Source organism: Magnolia sinica, chromosome 17 (genome assembly GCF_029962835.1).
Source record: "Magnolia sinica isolate HGM2019 chromosome 17, MsV1, whole genome shotgun sequence".
NCBI lineage: Eukaryota > Viridiplantae > Streptophyta > Magnoliopsida > Magnoliales > Magnoliaceae > Magnolia > Magnolia sinica.
In genome coordinates, this window is record NC_080589.1 from 60836876 (window position 1) to 60860156 (window position 23281).

The window sequence follows — 23281 nt, forward strand, 5'->3', positions numbered from 1 at the left end:
CAAAGTTTTGGATCAAAGTAAAAGTTGGGCCTTGGGGGTTTCATGCGGTGCTGTATCACGTGGACCGTTCAAATTTTGGACTCACATCACGTATGTTGAGTTCTCAAAAAGTTCACACAAGTTCCGTGCGAACAGGCGTGCAGCTGAGCATTCGGTTATATATATATATATATAAAATAAAGTTTCTTCAGCTTCTCTCAAAAGTCTTCACGCACGAAGACCCCTTAGGGCCTGTTTGTTTTTTCAAAGCCAGTGCAAATACACTGGAAATAGGTAATTATTACGGTTTACCGTGTTTGAAAATTCATAGGTATTTGTGCCATGGAAACTAGTTCAAAAGAGATAATTTTAATTTTTGAATGGTACGGTAATGTATATGATATATCCGTTTCGTCCATCTATTTTGCTACAATATTTTGAAGCATGAGACAAAAAATGAAGCAGATACAACACTCAGGTGGCCCACACCAAAAGAAACAGTAGGCCCACAAAGTTTTTAACGGTAAGTATTCGATTTCCTTTTTTGTGTGGTGTGGTCCACTTGAGTTTTGGATATACCTCATTTTTTTGCTCATAATATAAATTCAAATGGCATAATGGATGAACGGTGTGGATAAGTGAAATGCATCACAATGGGACCCATATATATTTTGTAATGTTTTCGGTTTCCGTGTCAAAAAAGTAAATTGTCAAATCAGGTATGTTGTAAATACATTGGGAAATAATTATTACGCCTTTACCTGGTATTTACCAGTGCACTGGAAATTCAAACAGGCCCTTAAGGATTGGCTTTCCTCCCTTATCGACATGATCTTGGTTTCCCAAGTCTCCACCTCCTAGAAGCTTCTTGCCCCGGGCCTACCTCTCCGCTTTTGAGGCCCCGCCTCCTCAGCATGGCTTTGTCCCTGCCTCGGTTGTTCTTAGGTCGAGTTTTATGTCGTATAATTTTGTTTCGAGTTGCAGGCTTACAGCCTTTGATTGCCTTAAGTTTCTATTTTTGTTTTTCTTCTTTTTTCTGTTTTGTTTTGTCCTTTTTTTTTTTTTTTTTTTTGAGTTGCTTGCCCCTAATAATATTTCCAGCCATAAAAAAAGAGAAGATTTTTCCATGTGTTACAAAATTTGGAGACGACCCTAATAAGTTGGTAAACCTTGATGGGAGGATGGCAAGGCCTAAATCTACTTGACAAAATGTGATCAGAAGGGATATGAAGGCTTGCATACCTACCAAGGATGGTGCATCTAATAGGAATGATTGGAAAAATTGGATTTGTTAAGTCGACCCAAACAACGAGCACAAGGTTGTTGTTTTCTCTTACTCAATCACCTTGAGAAACATCCAATAACCCTAAAAGCTCAAGGATGGTCCATCTGATATGAATGATTGGAAAAATTCGATTTGTTAAGTTGACCCAAACAACGAGCACAAGATTGTTGTTTTCTCTTACTCAATCACCTTGAGAAACGTCCAATCACCCTAAAAGCTCAAGTAACCAACTGTAATAACTCTAAACTATCAACCTTTTATCCCATGAACCTTTATCTCCAATCTCACTACTGGCTTTTGTCCAATTAGCCAAATGATACCCTTTTTCATCAAGCCACCTTATACTTGTTTAGCGACCAATTAACCCTATATTAATTCATGATTCAAGGGCGGAATGCACCTTTGACAACTAGGGTGGAATCCTAGCCTCTTCTCATATTGAATTCAAGGGCAATTAGCTTTCATTATCATTAAGCATTCCATTATCAAAATATTAATTCATTGTTTCAACAAAGGATTCCGTTATCAATATATATCAACTGTAGATTTAGATGCTGTTTGACATCTCTACTTATAAGAGCTTATTTGCTTATTCTAAAAAAAAGCTCTTATTTGAAAATAGATTGTTTGGTAAAACTATAAAATTTTTTTTTGAGACTCTAATTTTACCACTTTTTTTTTTTTTTGAAGGCACGGGTTGTCCCCACCTCTTTTTAAAGTGAGACTAATTTACCACTTATTTTTTTAGAAACTACCCAAAAAGCTCTTAAAGAATAAGTGATGGAGAGGTCACTTAGTTGGCGTAAGCAGGTAGACATTTTTGATTAATTTTTACACAAGTTTTCCTTAAACTTTTCAAGTGATTCTCATCTTGCCCTCCTCTTTGCAATCTCTTCAAAGTAGGCTCACATGATGAATGATCCGTATTGAAGGTGGGGCCCACATGATGAATGGACCACATCAAGGTGGGCCCACATAATACACAGTCACATCAAAGGTGGGCCCCACATGATGGATCACCCACATCAAAGTGTGGCCTTACATGATGGACAAACTACATCAAGCAAGCCCCGCATGATGGGTGGTCCACATTAAAGGTGGGTCCTGCAGGATGGATGGTGGACATTGAATGTGGGATCAATCAAATGATGGAAGGTTGCCATTTAAGGTGGGCCCACATGATGAAAGACCCATATTGAAGGATGGGTCCCACATAATTGATGATCCACGACAAAGGCGGGACCTACACGATGAATGGTGGACATCAAGGTAGATCTCAGAAAGGTTTCAATGGTAGGAAACTCTTTCCCCAGTTTTCCCTCTCGTCCGGCCTACTTGAGTTTTCCATCCACCTCATTTTTCTTCCTATGTCCTAAAATGATCTTACAAAATGGATGAACGGTGTGGATTTCTTACAAACATCACTGTGGGCCCCAACCATCATCCCGATGCATGAACTTCCCGCGGAAGGCTTTCGCAGGAAATCTACGTCCAAAGATGAGTACCACATGATGGATGGCCCGGATCAAAATGTGGCCCCACACGATGGACTATCCACATTAAGTGGGCCTCGCATGATAGATGGTCCACAATGATCACAACAAAGGTGGGGCCCACATCAAAATGTGGCACCACATGGACTATCCACATCAAGAGTGCCCCACATGATGGACGGTCCACATCAAGGTTGGCCCACATAATGCACGGTTCACATAAAAGGTAGGCTGCACAATGTATGGCCCACATGATATTGCGGCTCGACATGATGGACCATCCACATCAAGTAGGCCCAACTTGATGGGCAGTTCACATCAAAAGTGGGATCCACATGATGGGTGATGGACATTGAAGGTGGGCCCACATGATGATTGATTGGCATCAAAAGTGGGCCCACATGATGAACGGCCCATATTGAAGGTAGGGTCGTACACAATGAATGGTCCACATCAAGGTGGGCCCACACAATGGACGGAGTGGGCATCCCCCGTGCACATCAAGCAAATGTTGTGAAGAATAAGAGATCTCCTTTTAATATTGTTGATGGTGAACGCTCCTCCCATAAGGCACACAAAAACCGCAATCCTTGGAGAGGCTCCATAAGACTAATGGTGGAAAGGAAAAGGTGGCAAAGACGGCTTAGTGATAAAACTATAGAGTGAACGTACTGAAAAATGCTTCCAAACCATCGAATCTTCTTCTAAAGGTGAAGGCATGAAGAACTTCAGATGGTAAAGCAAGCTAAGGAACTCAAATTCTTCGTTTGATAAATTCCGCTGACATGGAGGAGGCCGAACAATAGGCACGCCACCTAGAGAATAACAACGGTCCACAAGAATAAACCAGTCCGAGCTAATACTAGTCAGTCTCGGAAAAAACTCCTGTAATGTCCTATCCTCACACCGGATGTCTATCCAAAAGCGAATACAATTCCCATTTACGAGAGAAAAAGGAATTCCTTTACAAAATATTTGCTTGGTGGACAGTATCGTCTTCCAAACATTAGAGGCATGATAGAGAGCGGAAGGTTTTATTCTCCAATCACCCATTTGAGTAAAGTATTTGGAAACAAGAAGCTCTCCATAGTGTACCCGCTTCAAAACTAAACCTCCACTGTCACTTTCCAAGAAGAGCAACATTCACAAGACCCAAAAATTTCAAACCGGCTCCTCCCTCATTAAATGGCTTGCAAACTTCTTCCCATTTAAGTACATTGAACTTCCTTTTTTCCTCAACCCATTTTCGCAATAAGTCTCTTTTGAACTTATCGAGTCCATCCAACATCGATGTCAAGCATTTGAATAGAGACAAAAAATAAATTGGCATCTTGGAAAAGGCCGCTTTGATAAGAGTCAACCGGTCTCCCAAAGAATGATATTGATACTTTCAACTTGATTACTTCCTTTCAATTCTTTTGATAACTTTGTCCCATAAGTGCTTCGCCGGCCACTTCAAAGCTAGCAACAAATTTTTTCGGAGATTATCAATCAATGTCATATCTGCATCGGAAAAGTGAATCATATCATCCTCATATTGAAGATGACTAACTTGCTCCCCCGCCTTCATGACCATGAAACCATGAATTAAGCCATTTTCATTGGCTTTATGGAGCATCATATTTAACACTTCCCTGATCACAACAAAAAGATATGAGGATAAAGGATGACCTTGCCTAATGTTACAAGTAGCCTTAAAGAAGCCAAAAGGCAAAACATTAATTAGAATGGAAAAAGATGGAGATTGAATACATGATTGTATCCAAGTGTCCACTTTCGGCCACAACCAAGTCTCTCAAGCATATAACAATCCACGTGATCATAGGCCTTCTCTATATCAAGCTTGCAAACTAATCCACTCTTCCCTTCCAAATGCTGTAAGGGCGCTATCCATAATCTGTCTACTTGCTACGAAGGCACCTTGATTTTCCGATATAATCTTGGATAAAACACCTCTAAATCTTAGAGCAAGTACTATGGCTAAGATCTTATACAGGCTTCCAATAAGGCTGATGGTTCTAAAATCTTTCTACAATTTCGTCCCTTCATTTTTTTTTTGGATAAGGGCTATGAAGGTAGTTTCCAAGTCCTTAGAGAAGCGACTGCTATTAAAATTTGACTTCTTCTAAAAAAGGCTTCCTCCACAAATAGGCATGGAAAATGAAGCTTATCTAGTCTTAGCTTCGTCCATTGATCACAAGATAGCATATTTTTGTAAAACTGGATAATGGAGTCACAAATTTGACCCTTTTATCAGGTTCTAACACCATCCCCCTCCAAGCTACTAATTCTGTTAACCCGAGCCAATGTGAACCCTATCCATTGGTAATGTGGATGTGACATTTATAGTCTTAGATGTAGATCATCATTACATAGGGTCTTTGATGGACAGTTTGATATGCCTTAAATAATAAGTGGACGTTTCTTAAGTGTACAGATGTATGAGGGTTAAAGGAGAGGGATTCCTCTTGTTGTTAGTGGGAGCTTGAGACTAGACACAATGTTCATTGTCCAAGGGTGAATTGTGGTCCATAGATCACAATACCTTGTAACACCATGACCATCTGGCAAGTTTTGAGAAGGGCTTGTGGTTATTGTTGTCATTGTGATGATGGATATAGTCATCCTTTGTGAGGGGACTTATGGCAAGCTAGGATGGTAGGTCTCCACCATCAGAAACAACGATGAGTTAGTGTGCCTTCACCCTAACCCGCATAGGATTGTGAGTGCGCCATGGATACAAGGTCTTGTTGTTGGATCTATTGGGCACTTGCATTGGTGGATTGAGTTGAAGTCTATAGCCCAGGGACCATTTGCCTTGGATTGATCAAGGGTGCACTGCAATCTTATATAATCCTTACATCTGACGACATGTGAGGGTAGGGTTAAGTTCTTGATTATATGTGCTTTGGAAATTGATCATGGGTGCATTGGAATTTGATTAATCCTTAGATCTGAGGATGTGTAAGGGTTAAGTTCTTCATTATATGTGCTTTGGCTTGCTTTATGAGGTTATCAAGTGTCTAATAAAAGTGGGTGGGGTCGGGTGCATCTATCAAGGTCCACATATCTCATGGGCCAACAAGGGATCCATTGGCTTCCTAGGAACTCATTTATGGCTTCCTTAGTCTAGGAGATCAAAGGTTCTTCAAGTGGTTTTTCCGCTAGGCACAACACTCAAAAGGTTTTAAAAGGCTTTAGAAATGTTTTCAACCTTTAAACTTTAGTTTTGACCATTGAAAAGGTTTTGTGGATGGCCATGGCAGTAGAAGGATTGGATCAAATATACATGCATGGATAAGGCATGATTACAATATTCTATGAGCGGCGATCAATCCTTGCTATACTTGGCTCCTGAGATTTTTGTTTTTTTGAGGATCTATCAAACCCAAAGGATCCCCCTTTCCAAAGATGAGATATCTGGATTACCAGGATTTTATTCTCTCTTATTTCGAATTTGTAGTGAATTGTTCCAATTGGGTATCAAATTCAACTCGTGATATTGTTAGGGGCGTTTTTAACACGATTATACTTATATGAGCGGCAATCAAGCCTTGCCATATACTTGTCTCTTGAGAATTTGATTTATAGGATCTGCAGAACCCAAACTGCCATACACGATACCCTTACCTGTATTCGGGTAACATAGAACCGAACAATTGTTGATATTTTCTTTGCCACACACTATACCCTTGTTTCCGCCATGTCATAAAGTAAGCGCCTCCGGGGATATGGAATCACCAATATCAGACCTCGTAGCATCCATAACATCATTGTTCCAGTTCCTCATATCATTTCGGTTTGCTCTCACTGGTGATGCCTCCCACGGTTTCCTCAAATGTGTCTATTTGTAACTTGTGAGTGAAAAATATTCTGTTTCTCATCTACATATGCATTTGAAAATGGCACGTACATACTGTTGTTGAAATGTAATTGTTACAATCCTTCAGTGCAGGGTTTTATCTTATGGTGATACATCGTGCATCTTCTTTCTTTTGTACCTTCAACCATTAACTATCCTAATGAGCAATTTCCTTTCTTTTCCTTTTGCAGCGCCAAGCAGAACGAGTGAAGCGTGATAAGGCACAATCGAGAAGAGGAGATGATGCAGAACCCCAAGTGAAACCTGATCTAGTACCGGTTTCTCGTTATCGTGGTTCACGTCTTGCTTCTGCTCCTTCACCTTCACCATATCTACAAACAGGATCTGGAACTTGTAATGGGAGAGGAGTTCATGTCCGTGCCCAAAAGGTTGCGCGTGTTTCCACAGGAGGGGCAACTGTTGGTGCTGCAATTGTTGAGGCCGAGAATAACCTTGAACTAGAAGTATGTTCTCATTTTAATGGAAGAATACCTTGATAAGTCTAGTGCCATTTGCCATTTTTTACAAATGCTTTTCTAGAACTTATGCACCGGTTTGATACAAGGTCTGGTGGGCGTTGATGTAATTACAATTTTCCTCTGTAATGGCCATGATTATTAGATCCTAATGTCTCCATATGATATTTATGAGAGTTATCAGCATTAACTGTCCATAAGTTTTTTGTCAGTTACGCGAAAACAAAGACGATCTGAAATTAAAGCTCAAGGATTTACTTCGCGAGAAGTCAGATGCTTTTAACTCCGATAATCCAGAGGAAGACAAGGTTTGAACTTGTGTATTAATGTTGCAGATGATTGATTTTATCCCTCCAGTTTAGTATTTATTTCCTCATACCCGACCTCCTGAAGATTGTTGCTTCAGCATGCTTCTTATGGGTTTAAGCTTTAAGCTTTGCTGTTTACCTTTGTAAGTTACAGTTTTGATATTCACGCTGTCAGGTCAAATTGGGAGAACCAGGTTGGAAAGAAAGGTATTATGAAGAGAAGTTTTCTGCAAGAACTCCTGATGAAGTTGCAACAATACGGAAAGATGTTGTAAGTTAAATGATCCAAAATAACTTGAACGCCTGTCCTCTTCATTTTTTCTTGTGCTTTTCACCAACATTGGTCAGGTTACCAGTTTGCAGGGTCCTTGAAATTTGTTTTTACAACAGTTCTGCTTTATTATAACAGAATGCTGTTTACCTATCTCTCAAAAACATAGAGCCTTACTGGGTAGCATGTTTTCCCTTCATACCATGTACCCAAACAGGTATTTTACCTTTTGGATACCAATTTGGAAACAGTATCCAAAATACTTGGTATTTTCTTTTGAGGCACTGAGGCACTGAGGTTACCTTTCAGAGGGCCAAAGGGAGGGTGATCCTGTGTGCTTTGTGAAATTTTTGTTTCAGGGTTTGTAAGTGGGTATGAGTAATTGTACGATGAGTTCAAATTTTTTTTTTTTTGGCTGTGTTCATATTTCTAATAAATTTTAAAGATAATAATACAAGTTGGACATGCAATTTGAATTTGGTGAAGAAGTTGTGGGTTCCTTGGTTCCAGATGGTGGACTCTTTAGCTTACCATGGTGGGCCCAAGGGCCTATACAGATATTCAGGAGGTCAGAAGAGTTGCAAAGTTATGCGCTAAAAGAGCTCTTTTTATAGAAATGGGCCTCCAGGCCAGATTTCTAGGGAAATCTTGCATATGGGGAGTTCTTTGATACTTTGGCAAAGTCTGCTGCTTGATACACAGGCACCAAGAAATTGTATGGGGCATATATTAACTCAAACCAACTAAATTGTGGATCCCATTCTTGCTGTCACAATCCCATGTTAGATTGGTTGAGCAATCCTAATCTGTTGTTCATGGACGCTTGTTTGTTGAAATAGGACCCTTGGTTATTATTATTATTTTATTTTGTTTTATTATTTTATTATTTATTATTTATTATTTATTATTATTTTTTTTGTTTTTTAAAAACCGTCCAACAAATGTCCACCAATCTGATAGTAAGAGGATTAAATAATTGTGATTTTTGGTTCATAATACACCTAAACTGGACCCATAATTTTGACAGTTTAATTTGATCTAATTGTATGCTATGTTTGCAATTTCTAACTAATTTCTAACTACATGCATATCATCCATCACATTGCCGAAGTTTTTCCCTTTGCATAAAGGAGATTTTTTTATGGGGGTTCAACACGTGTGGTAGGGTCTAAAAGGCTTACTGCTCAACTCTTTTGGAGAAATACATGTAAAATGGGAATGAGCTTTTTTAGTCTTTTAAGGTGTTGACAACCCATGGTGGATTGCACATTGTGTTTTCAGAGTTTGAAGGCAAGGCCTTGAGTGACTTGTAATGGAGGTTTTCTAGGTGATCATGTATAAAGAGGATTAACCCATTTCATTAGGAGTTGCGTCATTGAATGTTGTTCAAAATATTGTTCGATATGTGCACATTGGGGGTGGGGGGGTTAGAGAGAGGGAGAGAGTCTAAGCCTAGGTTGGATCGAAGTGGGCGAATTTATTGGTGAAAATCTTCGTGGGAGGTAAAACTAGATTCTTTTTTCATTTGCTCGATAGTATTCAATGTACTTCACCAAAAATAAGCCATGAACTAACAAATTACACTTATTCTGGGTGAGATTTACTCAAGTCTATATGATTTTCTCAGTTTTGGTCTTTTTTGTTTGGAATTTTGGGTCTATTGTTTCCTTTTTTGTTTATTATTCTTTTACTTAGGGCTTGTTTGTATAGGGAAAAAAGGGTTTTTGATGCAGAACAACTAACCACTTGCTCTAAAAGCTCAAACTATCCGCATTCCATGAGTTAGGACCTCGGCCGAACCCCCCCTCGTGGGCCCCACATCACGCGGGTACTGCCTCACACGGGCTACTCACCCCAAGTGTGCCCCTGCATCCCACTAGCCACCCCACTTGAGCTCGGTGTGAAAATGCCCCTGCATTAATCACCCTCGGTGAGGAGTCTCGAACATGGGACCTTTCGCTCTGATACCTCTATGATGCAAGACAACTAACCACTTGCTCAAAAAGCTTGAACTGATAGAGCATGATGAATCAATCCCTTTATCTCATGACCCATGCCCCACATCGCATAGGTTAGGACCTCGGCCGAACCCCTCTCGTGGGCCCCACATCACATTGGTACCACCTCACACGAGCCACCTGCCTCACACGAGCTGCCCACCTCGAGTGTGCCCCTGCATCCCACAGGCCACCCCACTCTAGCCCGGTGTGAAAATGCTCCTGCATTAGTTTTTCTTGATAGGACGATTTCACCAGATTAGGAATGCAAACTAACCATGTAAATGTGTTTCCTTTTTCACCTTTTGGATTGAAAATAACTTCTCATCATTTCTTCTCTCCAATTTTAGGGAAGAAAATGCTTCTGTACCTTGCCTTCGTATCTACTAGGGTTTACTTTCTCATATATGGTGAAAACAACTTTACATGCATAAATTCCACCCCATCCATCAAGTATGCTACTCCTTGTTTGGCCTTGATCTCAAAAATTAGGTTGATTGAACTCTCAGGTGGGCCACTCCATAAAAATATACCTAAAACCTCTAAATTCATGTGTTATGGCCCACGCGTGGTTTTGAATATAATATGATTTTTGGGTAATTCTTTCATCTTGATGAGGCACAATCAGTGTTCCCATTGTTGACGAAATGTCGATATTATCGGTGTCGTTAGACTAGCGACACCGATACCCCAAATTTTTGTCTCTCCATATTATCGGCGAAATATCGAAGATATCGTCGATAATTTTGTGTTATTGCCGACAATATCGACTGTAGCCACCAACCACATAACCTATCACGGGAAAGCTGTAGCCAACCACCTCTTTTTTTGATAAATAGGTAAAAATCGGGAAATAAAATTGGAAGATTGCTTTGATTTCGCTATTTTTGTAAATACATGAGAGTGATCTCGTACCTGGTTGATCGAAACTTGGAAGTCGGAAGAATGCCTCGATCGACAACGCCGATCTTCGAACATTGCACACAGAGGTAAGAAACCTTTCTTGATTGGAAGCTCGAAATTTCGGCGAAAATCAGGGATTTGGGAATTTCCTCATGATTTGGGAATCATTTAGGGTTTTGAAACCCTCCCTCAAAAATCCCTCTTCTTCGGTGTGAACCCCCCTCCGAACCAAATATCAAGTTTTTCGACTTAGAGCCTTCAACGATATAGGGTTTCGGAATAGCTACAGACATGCTTAGTAGCGATTTGCTGTCTTCAAGTTCCGTGGACCTCGCCATGATATATCTGTTATATCCATACCGCCCATCCATTTGGTGAGATCATTTTATGCCATGAGTAAAAAAATGAGGTATATCCAAAGCTCAAGTGGACCCCATTACAAAAAATAGTGGGGATAGTGTTGCCCACTGTTGAAACCTTTCTAGGGCCCACCATGATGTTTATTTGAGATCCAACCTGTTCATAAGTTCACATAGACAGGGAAGAAGGGAAAATCATAAATATCATCCTGATTGAAAACTTCTGTGGCCCTAATGAAGTTTTTAATGGTAGGCGTTCAATCCCCATTGTTTTCTGTGGTGGGGTCCACTTGAGCTTTGGATATGCCTCATTCTTTGGGTCATACCATAAAATTATTTCTTGAAATGGATGAACGGTTTAGATGTAACAGATACATCATGGTGGGTCCACAACTTGGTGAAGTCCCTACATCAACATGTTTTTTTTTTTTGTACTGAGTAACTTTTATGCTTAATCGTACCGAGTAAACCCTCCTCGGCCCACTGTGAATGTATGTGGTTTATCCACGCCGTCCATCCATTTTCCAGATCATTTTACTGGTTAATCCCAAAATTGAAGCATATCCAAAGTTCAAGTGGACAACACCAAAGGAAATGGTGAGAATAATGATTCCACTGTTAAAACCTTCCTATGATGGGGACATCCCGCGCATGCCGTCCACACATGCACGCACACCACCCCCCCACCCTCGTATGCCAGAAGGAGGGCCCCATCGTCGATCTGGATCGATGACGACGTCTAGGGAGGGCCTCCTACCTAGAAGACGAAGTTTTGATTCAAAAGAGTAGGCCCGTTAGTTAAGAAAAGCCCATCATGGGATCTCATGATCGTGGCCTACTAGTTAGATTGATTTCATATTTTAGGTTTTGCTTATTAATGTTATTTAGAACATCATGGATGCTTTAGATTTCTTTAATTAGTTTTTATTTTGGTTTACTTCATTGCCAAGTAATAGGTTGCGCACATATCGCGAGTTTTGGGGTATAAGATTTTCTTATAAATAGGCACCCCTTGTAGTTTTTTTTCATTTATTGAAGATTAATAAAAATTCTGCATTTTACTACTCTCTGAGTTGTGAAGCCTAATTGGGTGTGAAGCCCTCCCTTCATCAAAGGGTTAACTACCATGGTGCGAAGCCACATTTATCCCGATTCGCCCCCAACTATCTTCTACCATCTCTACTGCCCATCTTCTACCATCCCTTCTTCTCATCTCACCCCATCATCTATACTTCGAATTAATCATCTATTGCAGCAATTCTCCTCCCCATATCAGAATTTCAGAATCTGGCCCTACAGGAGGTCTGAAACTTCGACGGAGCACCACGCACAAACTGTACATCGGATCGAGCTGAGATTTGAGGGTCTTGGAGTCCATCCCTGGCCGACCAGGGCCAAAGTGGTCTTTTTCTGAATAGTGGGCCCCACACATATGCGGCCGAGATCACATGCACGTGCGTTTGGGCCATTGTTGTTGTCCATGCTTGCGGTACTTCTCTGGTTCGTCTCTCTCCTCGCTTTCACTCCGCTTTCACCCAAAATTCCTAAATCTAACCCTAAATTATTCAAATCTCCAATTTTATGCCTCTTTTTTTACCCTAGGGTTCCTTGATTTGATTGGTGAATCCCTTGGATTATGGACTAATTACTATGCATGTGTGGATGGTTATTTCTTATCTTTGAGTATCGTTTGGTTCATAATTTTTATTGATCCAACCCTATCATGTGTAGGCCTGGACCCGCATGGATTCCCCTTAATTGAATGTTTGGACTTTCATGTGGGATATGAAATTTGTGTAATTGTTTCTGAACTAACGTGATCTTAAGCCTGAATCTCGCATGTCATATTTAATTTTAATGTCCAGCATCAAATTTGGTATCAAAGCCTAGGGTTCTTGTAGGGGAATTCATTACATGTTTAGGGTTTGGTTATTTATGTCCATTACGCATCAATTCTTATCATATAAGGCTGTTTAGAGGTCCATAAACCCTGACATAAGCTGCTGAAATTTTCTGTTATCCCCTTATTTGAATTATTTTAGAAATTAACTTAGTTTTCTATTTCTAGGTTTAGAAACTTTCCTTTTCTGTTTTTTAGAAACTTTCTTAATCTATTTTTAGAAACTAATTTCCTTTCCTTTTTCTTTTTTAGAAACTAGTTTACTTTCCTTTTTCTTTTTTAGAAACTAACTTACTTTTTATTTTTAGAAAACTTTCCTTTTTCTTTTTCTTTAGAAACTAGGTTGTTTTTTTTAGAAACTTTTCTAATTTGTTTTTTTTTTTTTTAAATAGAAGCTTTCCTAATTTGTTTCTTTAGAAACTTTCCTTTTTCGTTTTTAGAAACTAGGTTGCTTTTCTTTAGAAACTTTCCTAATTCGTTTTTTTAGAAACTTTTCTAATTTGTTTTTCTTAGAAACTTTCCTTTTTCGTTTTTAGAAACTAGGTTGCTTTTTTTTAGAAACTTTTCTAATTTTTTTTTTTTTTGAAACTTTCCTAATTTGTTTTTTTTAGAAACTTTCTTAACTTGTTTTAAAAACTTTCCATTTTCGTTTTTAGAAACTAGGTTGTTTCTTTTCCGGAGTTTTATTTTGCCAGTGGCGAAATCTTTGCAGTCGGGGAGAATTGATGGGGACATCCCGCGCACGCCGTCCACACGTGCACGCACACCAACCCCCTACGCTAGTATGCCAGAAGGAGGGCCCCACCGTCGATCTGGATCGATGACGACGTCTAGGGAGGGCCTCTTAGCTAGAAGACGAAGTTTTGATTTAAAAGAGTGGGCCCGTTAGTCAAGAGAAGCCCATCATGAGATCTCATGATCGTGGCTCACTAGTCAGATTGATTTCATATTTTAGGTTTTGCTTATTAATATTATTTAGAACATCATGGACGCTCTAGATTTCTTTGATTAGTTTTTATTTTGGTTTACTTCATTGCCAAGTAATAGGTTGCGCACATGCCGCGAGTTTTGGGGTATAGGGTTTTCTTATAAATAGGCACCCCTTGTAGCTTTTTTCATTCATTGAACATTAATAAATATTCTACGTTTTCGTACTCTCTGAGTTGTGAAGCCTAATTGGGTGCGAAGCCCTCCCTTTATCGAAGGGTTAATTACTATGGTGCGAAGCTACATCTATCCCGATTCGCCCCCAACCTTCTCATCTCACCCCATCATCTACACTTTGAATCAATCATCTATTGCAGCAATTCTCCTCCCCACATCAGAATTTCAGAATCTGGCCCTACAGGAGGGCTGAAACTTCGACGGAGCATCACGCACAAACCGTACATCGGATAGAGATAAGATTTGGGGGTTTTGGAGTCCATCCCTGGCTAACCAAGGCCAAGGTGGTCTTTTTCTGAATAGTGGGCCCCACACATGTGCGGTCGATATCGCACGCACGTGCGTCTGGGCCATTGTTGTTGTCCACGCGTGCGGTACTTCTCTGGTTTATCTCCCTCCTCTCTTTCACTCCGCTTTTACCCAAAATCCCTAAATCTAACCCTAAATTATTCAAATCTCCAATTTTATGCCCCTTTTTTTACCTTAGGGTTCCTTGATTTGAAATTGGTGAATCTATTGGATCAGGGATTGATTACTATGCATGTGTGGATGATTATTTCTTATCTTTGAGTATCGTTTGATTCATATTTTTTATTGATCCAACCCTATCATGTGTAGGCCTGGACCCGCATAGATTCCCTTTAATTGAATGTTTGGACTTTCATGTGGGATATGGAATTTGTGTAATTGTTTCTGAACTAACGTGATCTTAAGCATGAAATCTCACATATCATATTTAATTTTCATGTCCTGCATCATCCTAGGGCCCACAATGATGTTTATTTCTCATCAAAACTGTTCATTAGATCATATAGCCATGGATGAAGATCAAACATAAAAAATCAGCTTGATCCAAGACTTTTGTGGCCCCTAAGAATTTTTCAATGGTATCCGTTCAATTCACATTGTTTCCTGTGGTGTAGTCCACTTGATGTTTGGATATGCTTCATTTTTTAAATGAATCCCTAAAATTATAGGGTAAAATGGATGGACGGAGTGGATAAGGTACATAAATCACGGTGGGCCCTACAGACTTTACTCAATATGTCCCGCGCACTCAGTTACTTAGTGTGCAATCCGTTTCAGATTTTTCCCGATGCAGTTGTGGGCATGCGACTTCTATGGCTTGGTGTTTGTGGGGCCCACTGTGATATTTTTCTGCCATCCAAACTCTTGATTAGGTCATACAGACCTGAATGAAACGAAAACACAATTATCAGCTTGATCGGCATGGCTTCTAAAATGTTTTTAATGGTGGGATTAAATCACTATTGTTTTTGTTAGTATGGTCCACTTGAGATTTGGATCTACTTCATTTTTGGGACCATGCACTAAAATGATTATCTAAAACGGTTGAATGGGGTGGATTTATCACAACGATAAAATCGGGCCCCACATGATAAAGATAACACGGCATTACCCCGGGTAACATCGAGCAGCTTTGGTGGATCCTTAGATCCACATGTCCGTGGGACCCTGACTCGAGGGCCATCTTGATGTATGCGACTACATCCATGCCGTCCATTTGTATTGGAAACTCATTTTAGGGCATGATCCAAAAAATTGAAGCAGATCCAAATCTTGTATGGAACATATATCTTACAGGAGCGCATGCCTTTTGGCCCCCATTAAATGGAAACTTATTATTTAATGCTTTTTTTTTTTTTTTTTTTAAATTTTTGAAATTTTTCATTTCTAAATATGTAAATATGTGTATTTAGGCATGTCCTGAAGTTTCACAAAAAAGTTCCACCATTTTCTCCATGTTTCCCTATTTTCCCCTCATTTCCAATTATCGGCGATATTATTGGCGATAACGATATTATATCTTTATCTTCGGCCAGCGAAACTTGTAGCAATATTGACAACTCGAACACTGGGCACAACCGATGAATGGATTGGATGGTAAGTATGTATATGTCATGATTGTGTGGGGCATCCAAAACATTTTGGGTTGGATTTCCACACTTTTTCATGCCAATCCAAACAGATGAAAGGGAAATGAAAATAGATTTCCATAGGAAATGTTGTGGAAACCAAACAAGTAGAAAGGAAATGGAAATCCAGTGGTTTTACCCAGGTAATCCATGACCTTAGCTTTACCTTCCCTCTTGGATTCACCCTATTCAAACAGGCCCTTGGGGGATGTTTGTTTGCACACAATTTACATATGTAAATGGACGTTTGTTTGTGCAGATTTATGTATGTAAATGTTTTCACACCTACTTATTACATATGTACAATGTTGTCGAAATCCTAAGATTTATGATATACGATTTGAGTTGAATATTAAGCAAAACGATTTGAATCCCACCTTGAATCCCTTTTTATATGAATCCTACAATTCCATTATTTGAATCCTATGATTTACGATTCAAATTATACTTGTTCTCTTCTATTTTAAGCTTCACCTGACTTTCACTTTATGTTTTCAAATTGGTGGGGCCGTGGGGGCTTTAAGAATCATTTAGAATAGGTAAACTATTTATTTGTTCTTTATAAGAGATTAAATATCTCTTTAACGTTAAATCACGGAGCTTTTTTTAAAAAAAAAATAAAAAATGATTTCTTACTTCTTAATTGGTCAAAACACCAAAAACTGATTTCTAACTTATCTAGAATGTTTTTATGGATGGTTACGATCATGTTGAACTACATGTATTGTGGAATGGTGTTTAGAAATGAAAATATCTTTTTTTGCCATTCTATAGTTACCAAATGCTGCTTTTCCAATGTGATTCTCCATAAAAAAAGGTAACAAGATGATAAATTCTTAACGGATCCTTGTGTTTTTTAAGGGAAATTTCTTGAAAGACAAAAATAAAGGAAAGATAAGAATCCTTTAACACTTCATGACATGGTGTGGCTTGGTGCATATTGATGGAAAAAGGCTGATTGGTGATTTTTTTTTTTTTTCTGATTAATTTATGTTTTTCATAGTTTTTCAAAATTTAAGAAAATTATAAAAAAATCTTAAGATTTACAATACAATTTATGATTCGATATGATTCAACCCATATTACGATTTGCGATACAATAATGATTTTGACAACATTGTATATGTAAATGGCCAAAACAATTTCACACATCTCCCCATGAGGCCATGAGGCCATGAGGAAGTGTTTAAATGTGTAAATTGTTGGTTTTACCACCTCAATATGGATCATCTATTCCTAAACGACTAATGGGATGGTTATATTATTTGATCAAGGTGATTTTAAAGGGATGACCATCAAAGGTGGCCTTACATGATGGACGGTTCACATCAATGGGTATACCTCTCTAGTGCAGTGTTCGAAAAATCGGTATCGCGTTACGTATCACACCCTTGGGATATAGATACTATTGGTTATCGTGCGGGATATATTGTTTTTATCGGGTAATTTATTGCACTTTTTGGGAAACATGGGGAAACAAAAAAAGCATTGGGAAAATGGTTGAATTTTTCAATGAAACTTTAGGGATTGTTAAAAAAGGCCCTAATTCACACTTTTAAATAAGAACATCTCAAAAAATAAGTGCACATAATATGTTTCCTTTGCATAGGGTTCTAAGCTATGCACTATCTAATTGAACTACTACTATATTCAAATTGAATGCATAACATTTATAAATGTAAGAAGACATTTACGAAAACACAACCAATTCATTCAGAAGTAAAAGAAGTAGAAATTGAGAAATCTACCTATGAATGATGTGACTGGTTATGGCCTAGACCCATAGTTGTGCGGTGGCTTGTAATCATCACCTACATCTCGACGGGGTTGGGAATAATGCCGCTACTCCACAAATTGACAGTACCGTGCCCAAGTCATAGTAGAATGGTACCTGTTAAAATACTCCCCGACATAATGTCAGTACTCATCCTCTCCAAATTGAACCAATTCGCCCATCCATGGGTGTTGTGTAATTGTCACAGTTTGTGGTTGATAGATGAAGCTTGTGGGTATCCATACCACTGCTCATATCCCTTGTCACGCCTCGAAATTCAGTACCCAAGTTGGTTAGGCTTGAATCCGAATCCCATGACAGATATATTTAATCAAGTTATAATGCAATCCACAATTTTCAATTCATTTCCACGGACAATTAGAGCCAAACTAAAGGAAAATAAATATAATACTGATCAATATATTATATATGTCCACTAGTCCATCAAATCTTAGTTGAAACTCTATTACATTGATATTCAATATCAAACTAACCTAATGAACAATAATAAAATAAAATCCAAACTACTCTTAATAATAAAAATAAAACTAGGAATATTGTCCAGTTTGCTCGTGATACTCCATCTCTGCACCTGCAAAACAGTCCAAGGGGGTGTGAGTGCAATGGCTCGTAGGATCACATCATTCGCATATTGGAAATTCCACGATAACACCTAGTATGAGTTCAATACCATGAACATGATCAATTACAAGAAATAAAGTGGCATTCCAATTTCCATAGTATCATTTGAGAATTTATAATAACGAAATAATATAAAACAAGTATTCTTGATCCCTTTTGGACTAATCTAGGGTAGAGCACCTGTGTGATCTTTTAGGCAAAACCCGGGGCAGAGCACCTGTAAAACATACTAATTCTTTTAGGGTAGAGCACCCGTAAAGTACACTTATCTTTTTAGGGCAAAACACCTGTAAAATACACTGTTCCTTTTAAGGCAGAGCACCCGTAAAATTTACTAAACTTGCAATAACTAAAACGTACAATTATAAAGCTACTTACATCAGGTAACACTTTCCACTAATAGAAATATCCATTGAATAATGTATTCACAAGTTTGGCAATTCAAATAAACAAAGTCCATGTTTGTATACTACACATAACGATGCATTTAAACACGAGTCAAATGACATACAAAACATACTCATGATTAATGGAATCACATCTACTATATGATAACAATAACACATCAGAATATGAACCCATGCGTTCACCATATCAACAAACTAGCGACGTTTACAATCATTGGATAACCTTACAAGTTACTTGAACTTAGTGCATGGTATCACATAAAATTTCCAAATCAAGGATAGATCACCTACCATGCGTTCACCATATCAACAAATTAGCGACGTTTACAATCATTGGATGACCTTACAAGTTACTTGAACTTAGTGCATGATATCACATAAAATTTCCAAATCAAGGATAGATCACCTACCTGACTTAGTGAGAAGATCTGATGTACGACTGGATTAGGCGGATGGACCTTAATTTGATATGAATGCAACCTATTGAACTTGGTCGATCACGAGAGGATTAGTAAACACCTTGGATGGTTGTTGACCTGAATGGCTCGGGTAAGATTTCACCATTGGAGACATTGGTTTTAATCTCTTATTCTAAGTTTGAAGTAATAATAAGTTGACTCATTGAGTCACTGTACAACGAAAAGATGTAGTGCGGGGGAGGCGAACGGTGCAACGGTAATAAAGATGCATAGGCTGAAGTTAGAGGATGCTTTGCTTTCCTTACTGATTGATGAGGAAAGACTAGTGTGGGTTTGCGATCTTGGCAATACGATGATGATATTAATGGAATTCTAAGTTGACTTGGTGGTTTGGCAGTTGCTACATGTGACGCACAACTCACGATTCCTCATTGTTTCACTCTCATATTCTCTCTACTAAGCTCTCTCTTTCTATAGGTTTCTATAGGGATTTTTGGGCAAAAATAGAATTGTTTTAAAGGTTTTTGATGGTGAGTTATAGCACAGTGTGAGGTAGAGAGTTCGCGTACGAAGGTTTGTATTTGATAAACTTCGAATAGTTTCCATTGTTTACACATCGAGTTGTGTCTAGATGCATGTTTTAGGATATCCATTGATCAAATGGGCCTCAAATATGGTTCTATAAGATTACGGATCGAGTCTTCTACAAAACTTGCAGTGCAGATACGAACGAAGAAGCTGAAGACTCTTTGATGGCAGATTTGTAGCGAATGAGTTTTCTTTTGATTTGAGGCCATTGAATGGTCATGATAGGTTGTACAAAGCTTGTGGGATCCATCTTACTAAGATTAGGGGCCATTTTGCCAGTGGGTTCGAGATTGGAGGGGTGTGGCTGCCACGTGCAGTATGGTTGTGTTTCGAGGTGGCCTCGAGGAGTGAACTGCTGGGATTGGTTGGCGACGAGGAATTGTGTTGGAGCGACAAGAGTCATTGGATTTGGAGACTTGAATCGTTGGGATTGTTGGAGAGAAATTAACACGAATTGCGGCATTGTTGTAAGTGTGGAGGAAAAGAGTTCCGCTCTCGAACGAAACTTGTGTTGCAAGGAAGCAGTTTCAGGATTTGGGAAAACCAGGTGGGGTTCACTGAGGTGTGGGATGAGAGATCGAGTTTGGGTCAGGCCTATTTCAAAACCAGATCAAGTCGAGTCAGCCCTAACTCGGTCCGACTCGACTCGATGCCCAGCTCTAGTTGAAACCCTTGATTTTCTTTACAAAACATGAAGAATTAATGATTTCAGAATCATTTTTACATGTCTTAAACAAAAATAAATGGATCGAAATGGAAAATATCTTACCGATTGTGAAATGGTCATGAATATGAGAAGAGTATTTCGACGATTAAGTTAGAAGGAAGAAATTTGAGGGAAAAATGTGAAAATTTGGTTTTTGGGGATTTTTTTTATTAACAAAACAATGAGGTTCCTGGTCGATATTATCAATATCTGTCGATATCGGGTATAAAAACAAAGTGACTTTCACGGTAAACTGTGACATTGTGCAATATATCGCACGATACGCATGAATCAGGGAGTTTTTATGTTATTCTGGTTAGGTTTCGTGCCGTTGGCCTGCGATATCGATAATATCGGTCAATATTTCGGCCTATATTATCAATATTGCGAACACTAGAGTAGTGTTGTCAATAAGGATCATCTATTTCTGAAGCCACTAATACGATAGTTAGGCTCATCCAATCAAAGTGATTTGAGAGTAACAAGCAATTGAAAGTGGGCCCCATGTGATCGACAACCCAAATGAACAACTAGACCTCTCTATTATACTCAATACAGATTGTCCATTTCTCAAACCAATAATCTGATGGTTAGGCTTATTTGATCAAGGTGATTTGAGAGGGATGGACAATAAAAAATGGGCTCTACATGATGGATCCTCCAGATCAATTCCTCAACTCCTCTTGTATACTCACTGTTTGCCGTCCATTTCCTAAACCATTAATCAGATGGTTAGGATATTTTGATCAAAGTGGTTTGAGAGGGATGTGCAGTCAAAGGTGGGACCCCACATAATGGTTGGTCCACATTGATGCTTAGAGCTCATTATTATACTTGGTATTGACAATTCTTTTTTCCAAATCACTAATCCACTCATTGTGGATTTCCATTTCCTAAATCACTAATCCGATGGTTAGACTCATCTGAGCAAAGTGATTTGAGAGAGATGGAAATCAAAGGTGGCACCATGTGATGGATGATTCACCTCAATGCTTAGGGGCCTGTTTGATTTTTCATGTAAGAGGTAATTACCTGGTAAATGGGTAATAATTACTTACCCAAGTAATTACCGCATTATTTCCAATGCAGATGTTGACGGCTTAACTTTTAAGCAGTAGAACCCAGGATGGCTGCCAAATGAATGTAGGGCCCACTGTGATGTACGTGGCTTATCCACAGCATTCATGCTATATGTCAGCCTCATTTAGGGCATGAACCCAAAAATGAGGCAGATCCAAAGCTCCGGTGGACCACACAACAGGAAACACTGGAAATTGGATGCTTACCGTATAAAAATTTGTATGGCTCTCAGAAGTTTTAGATGAAGCTGATATTTGTGTTTACCCCTTAATCAATATTTTTATGACTTCATGAACAGGTTAGATGACAAATAAACATCAATGTGGGCCCAATGAACAAATTAACTTTTAATGGTGGACGTTTAAGGTCATTGTTTCCTGTGGTATGGGCCCCTTGAGCGTTGCATCTGTCTCAAGTTTGGACTTAGGCCCTAGAATTTTCTGATAAAACAGATGGACGTTGTGGATATGTCATGCACATCACGGTGGGGTCCACAAATTAAAGTCAGCTTTTTTGGACCAATTTTCGAGATGAAAATACGCTTGAAATTTCAAATAGAGTTAAAAGGTAATAATGAGCTTTTTACCAGGTATTTCCCTGATACATGAAAAATCAAACAGCCCTTAGACCTCTCTAGTATACTCAATATGGACCTTTCATTTCACAAACCACTAATCCAATGGGTAGGATCATCTGATCAAAGTGATTTGAGTGGAATGACAATCAAAGATGGCACCATATGATGGATGGTTCACGTCGATGTTTACACTTAGTCAGTAAACTTAGCATGGATCTTCTATTTCCCAAACCCCTAATCCAATGGTTACAATAATCCGATAGAATTGATGAGACATTTGTGTTGATGTGGTGGGGACCATGGACCATGATTTGGATACGTAATGTGTGACATGTGTTCATGTGGTCAGACAATTGGTCCATCCTGCAACCAATTCTCACAAGTTTGGCCATATTCACAAGTCATGGTTAGGTCATATTCACATGTTTTCACACTTGTTTCAAGTGTAGACAAACAAGGGAAAGTAACATGTCTAAATTAGAACAAAATGACAAGCATGGTAAACTACTTACACGTGTAAATGTTTGCCTATGTAAATACTATACCATTTACATGAGAATCCTTTTTTTTGTCCCTCGAAGGATGACTGATTTAGTGTTATTAAAGTACCAATTTGACGAAAGTCTTTGTGGAAAGAATATGGCGCCAAAATTACAATATGGGAAAGACACAACTTTGAAAGCTTTGATATTCTTTAGCATGGACGCCCATTCTAACAGATCCCCTTTGGTCTTCCAAACTAACTCTTCCCATGCTCCTATTTTGTTGAGGAAACAACGTCTGTTGCATTTCCCCCATATATTCCATAAGATTGCCAACAAGACCATGCGCCATACCACTGATTGTTCCTTCTCTAATTTCCCACTGTGCCATGCTGATAATAGATCTTCTACTGATTCTAGCATTACCCAATCAGTTAAAAAATTGTTAGAAACGAATTCCACACTTTCCGTCCAATTGGACAATGAATGAAGATATGATCTATCAATTCTGCATCATTTGTGCACATAACACAAATATTAGGAAGAATCATATTCATTTTCTGGAGGTTGTCTATGGTTAAAATCCTCTTCCTCCCTGCCAATCACACAAAAGTTGCCGCCTTGGGGGTGCATTGTAGAACCAAAACCTGTGGCAATATTCTGGTCTCCTTT

General features: G+C 38.9%; 1 protein-coding gene across 2 annotated transcripts in view; it reads left to right on the top strand.

The window, feature by feature from the left end:
• Positions 1 to 23281, top strand: part of LOC131231985 (5'-3' exoribonuclease 3-like) — a 61787-nt gene that overhangs the window by 22845 nt on the left and 15661 nt on the right. For both annotated transcript variants that reach the window (XM_058228405.1, XM_058228404.1), the window contains 3 exons: positions 6811 to 7083; positions 7308 to 7403; positions 7579 to 7674. In XM_058228405.1, the coding sequence (XP_058084388.1) occupies positions 6811 to 7083; positions 7308 to 7403; positions 7579 to 7674 (465 nt within the window). The remainder of the gene's footprint in view (positions 1 to 6810; positions 7084 to 7307; positions 7404 to 7578; positions 7675 to 23281) is intronic.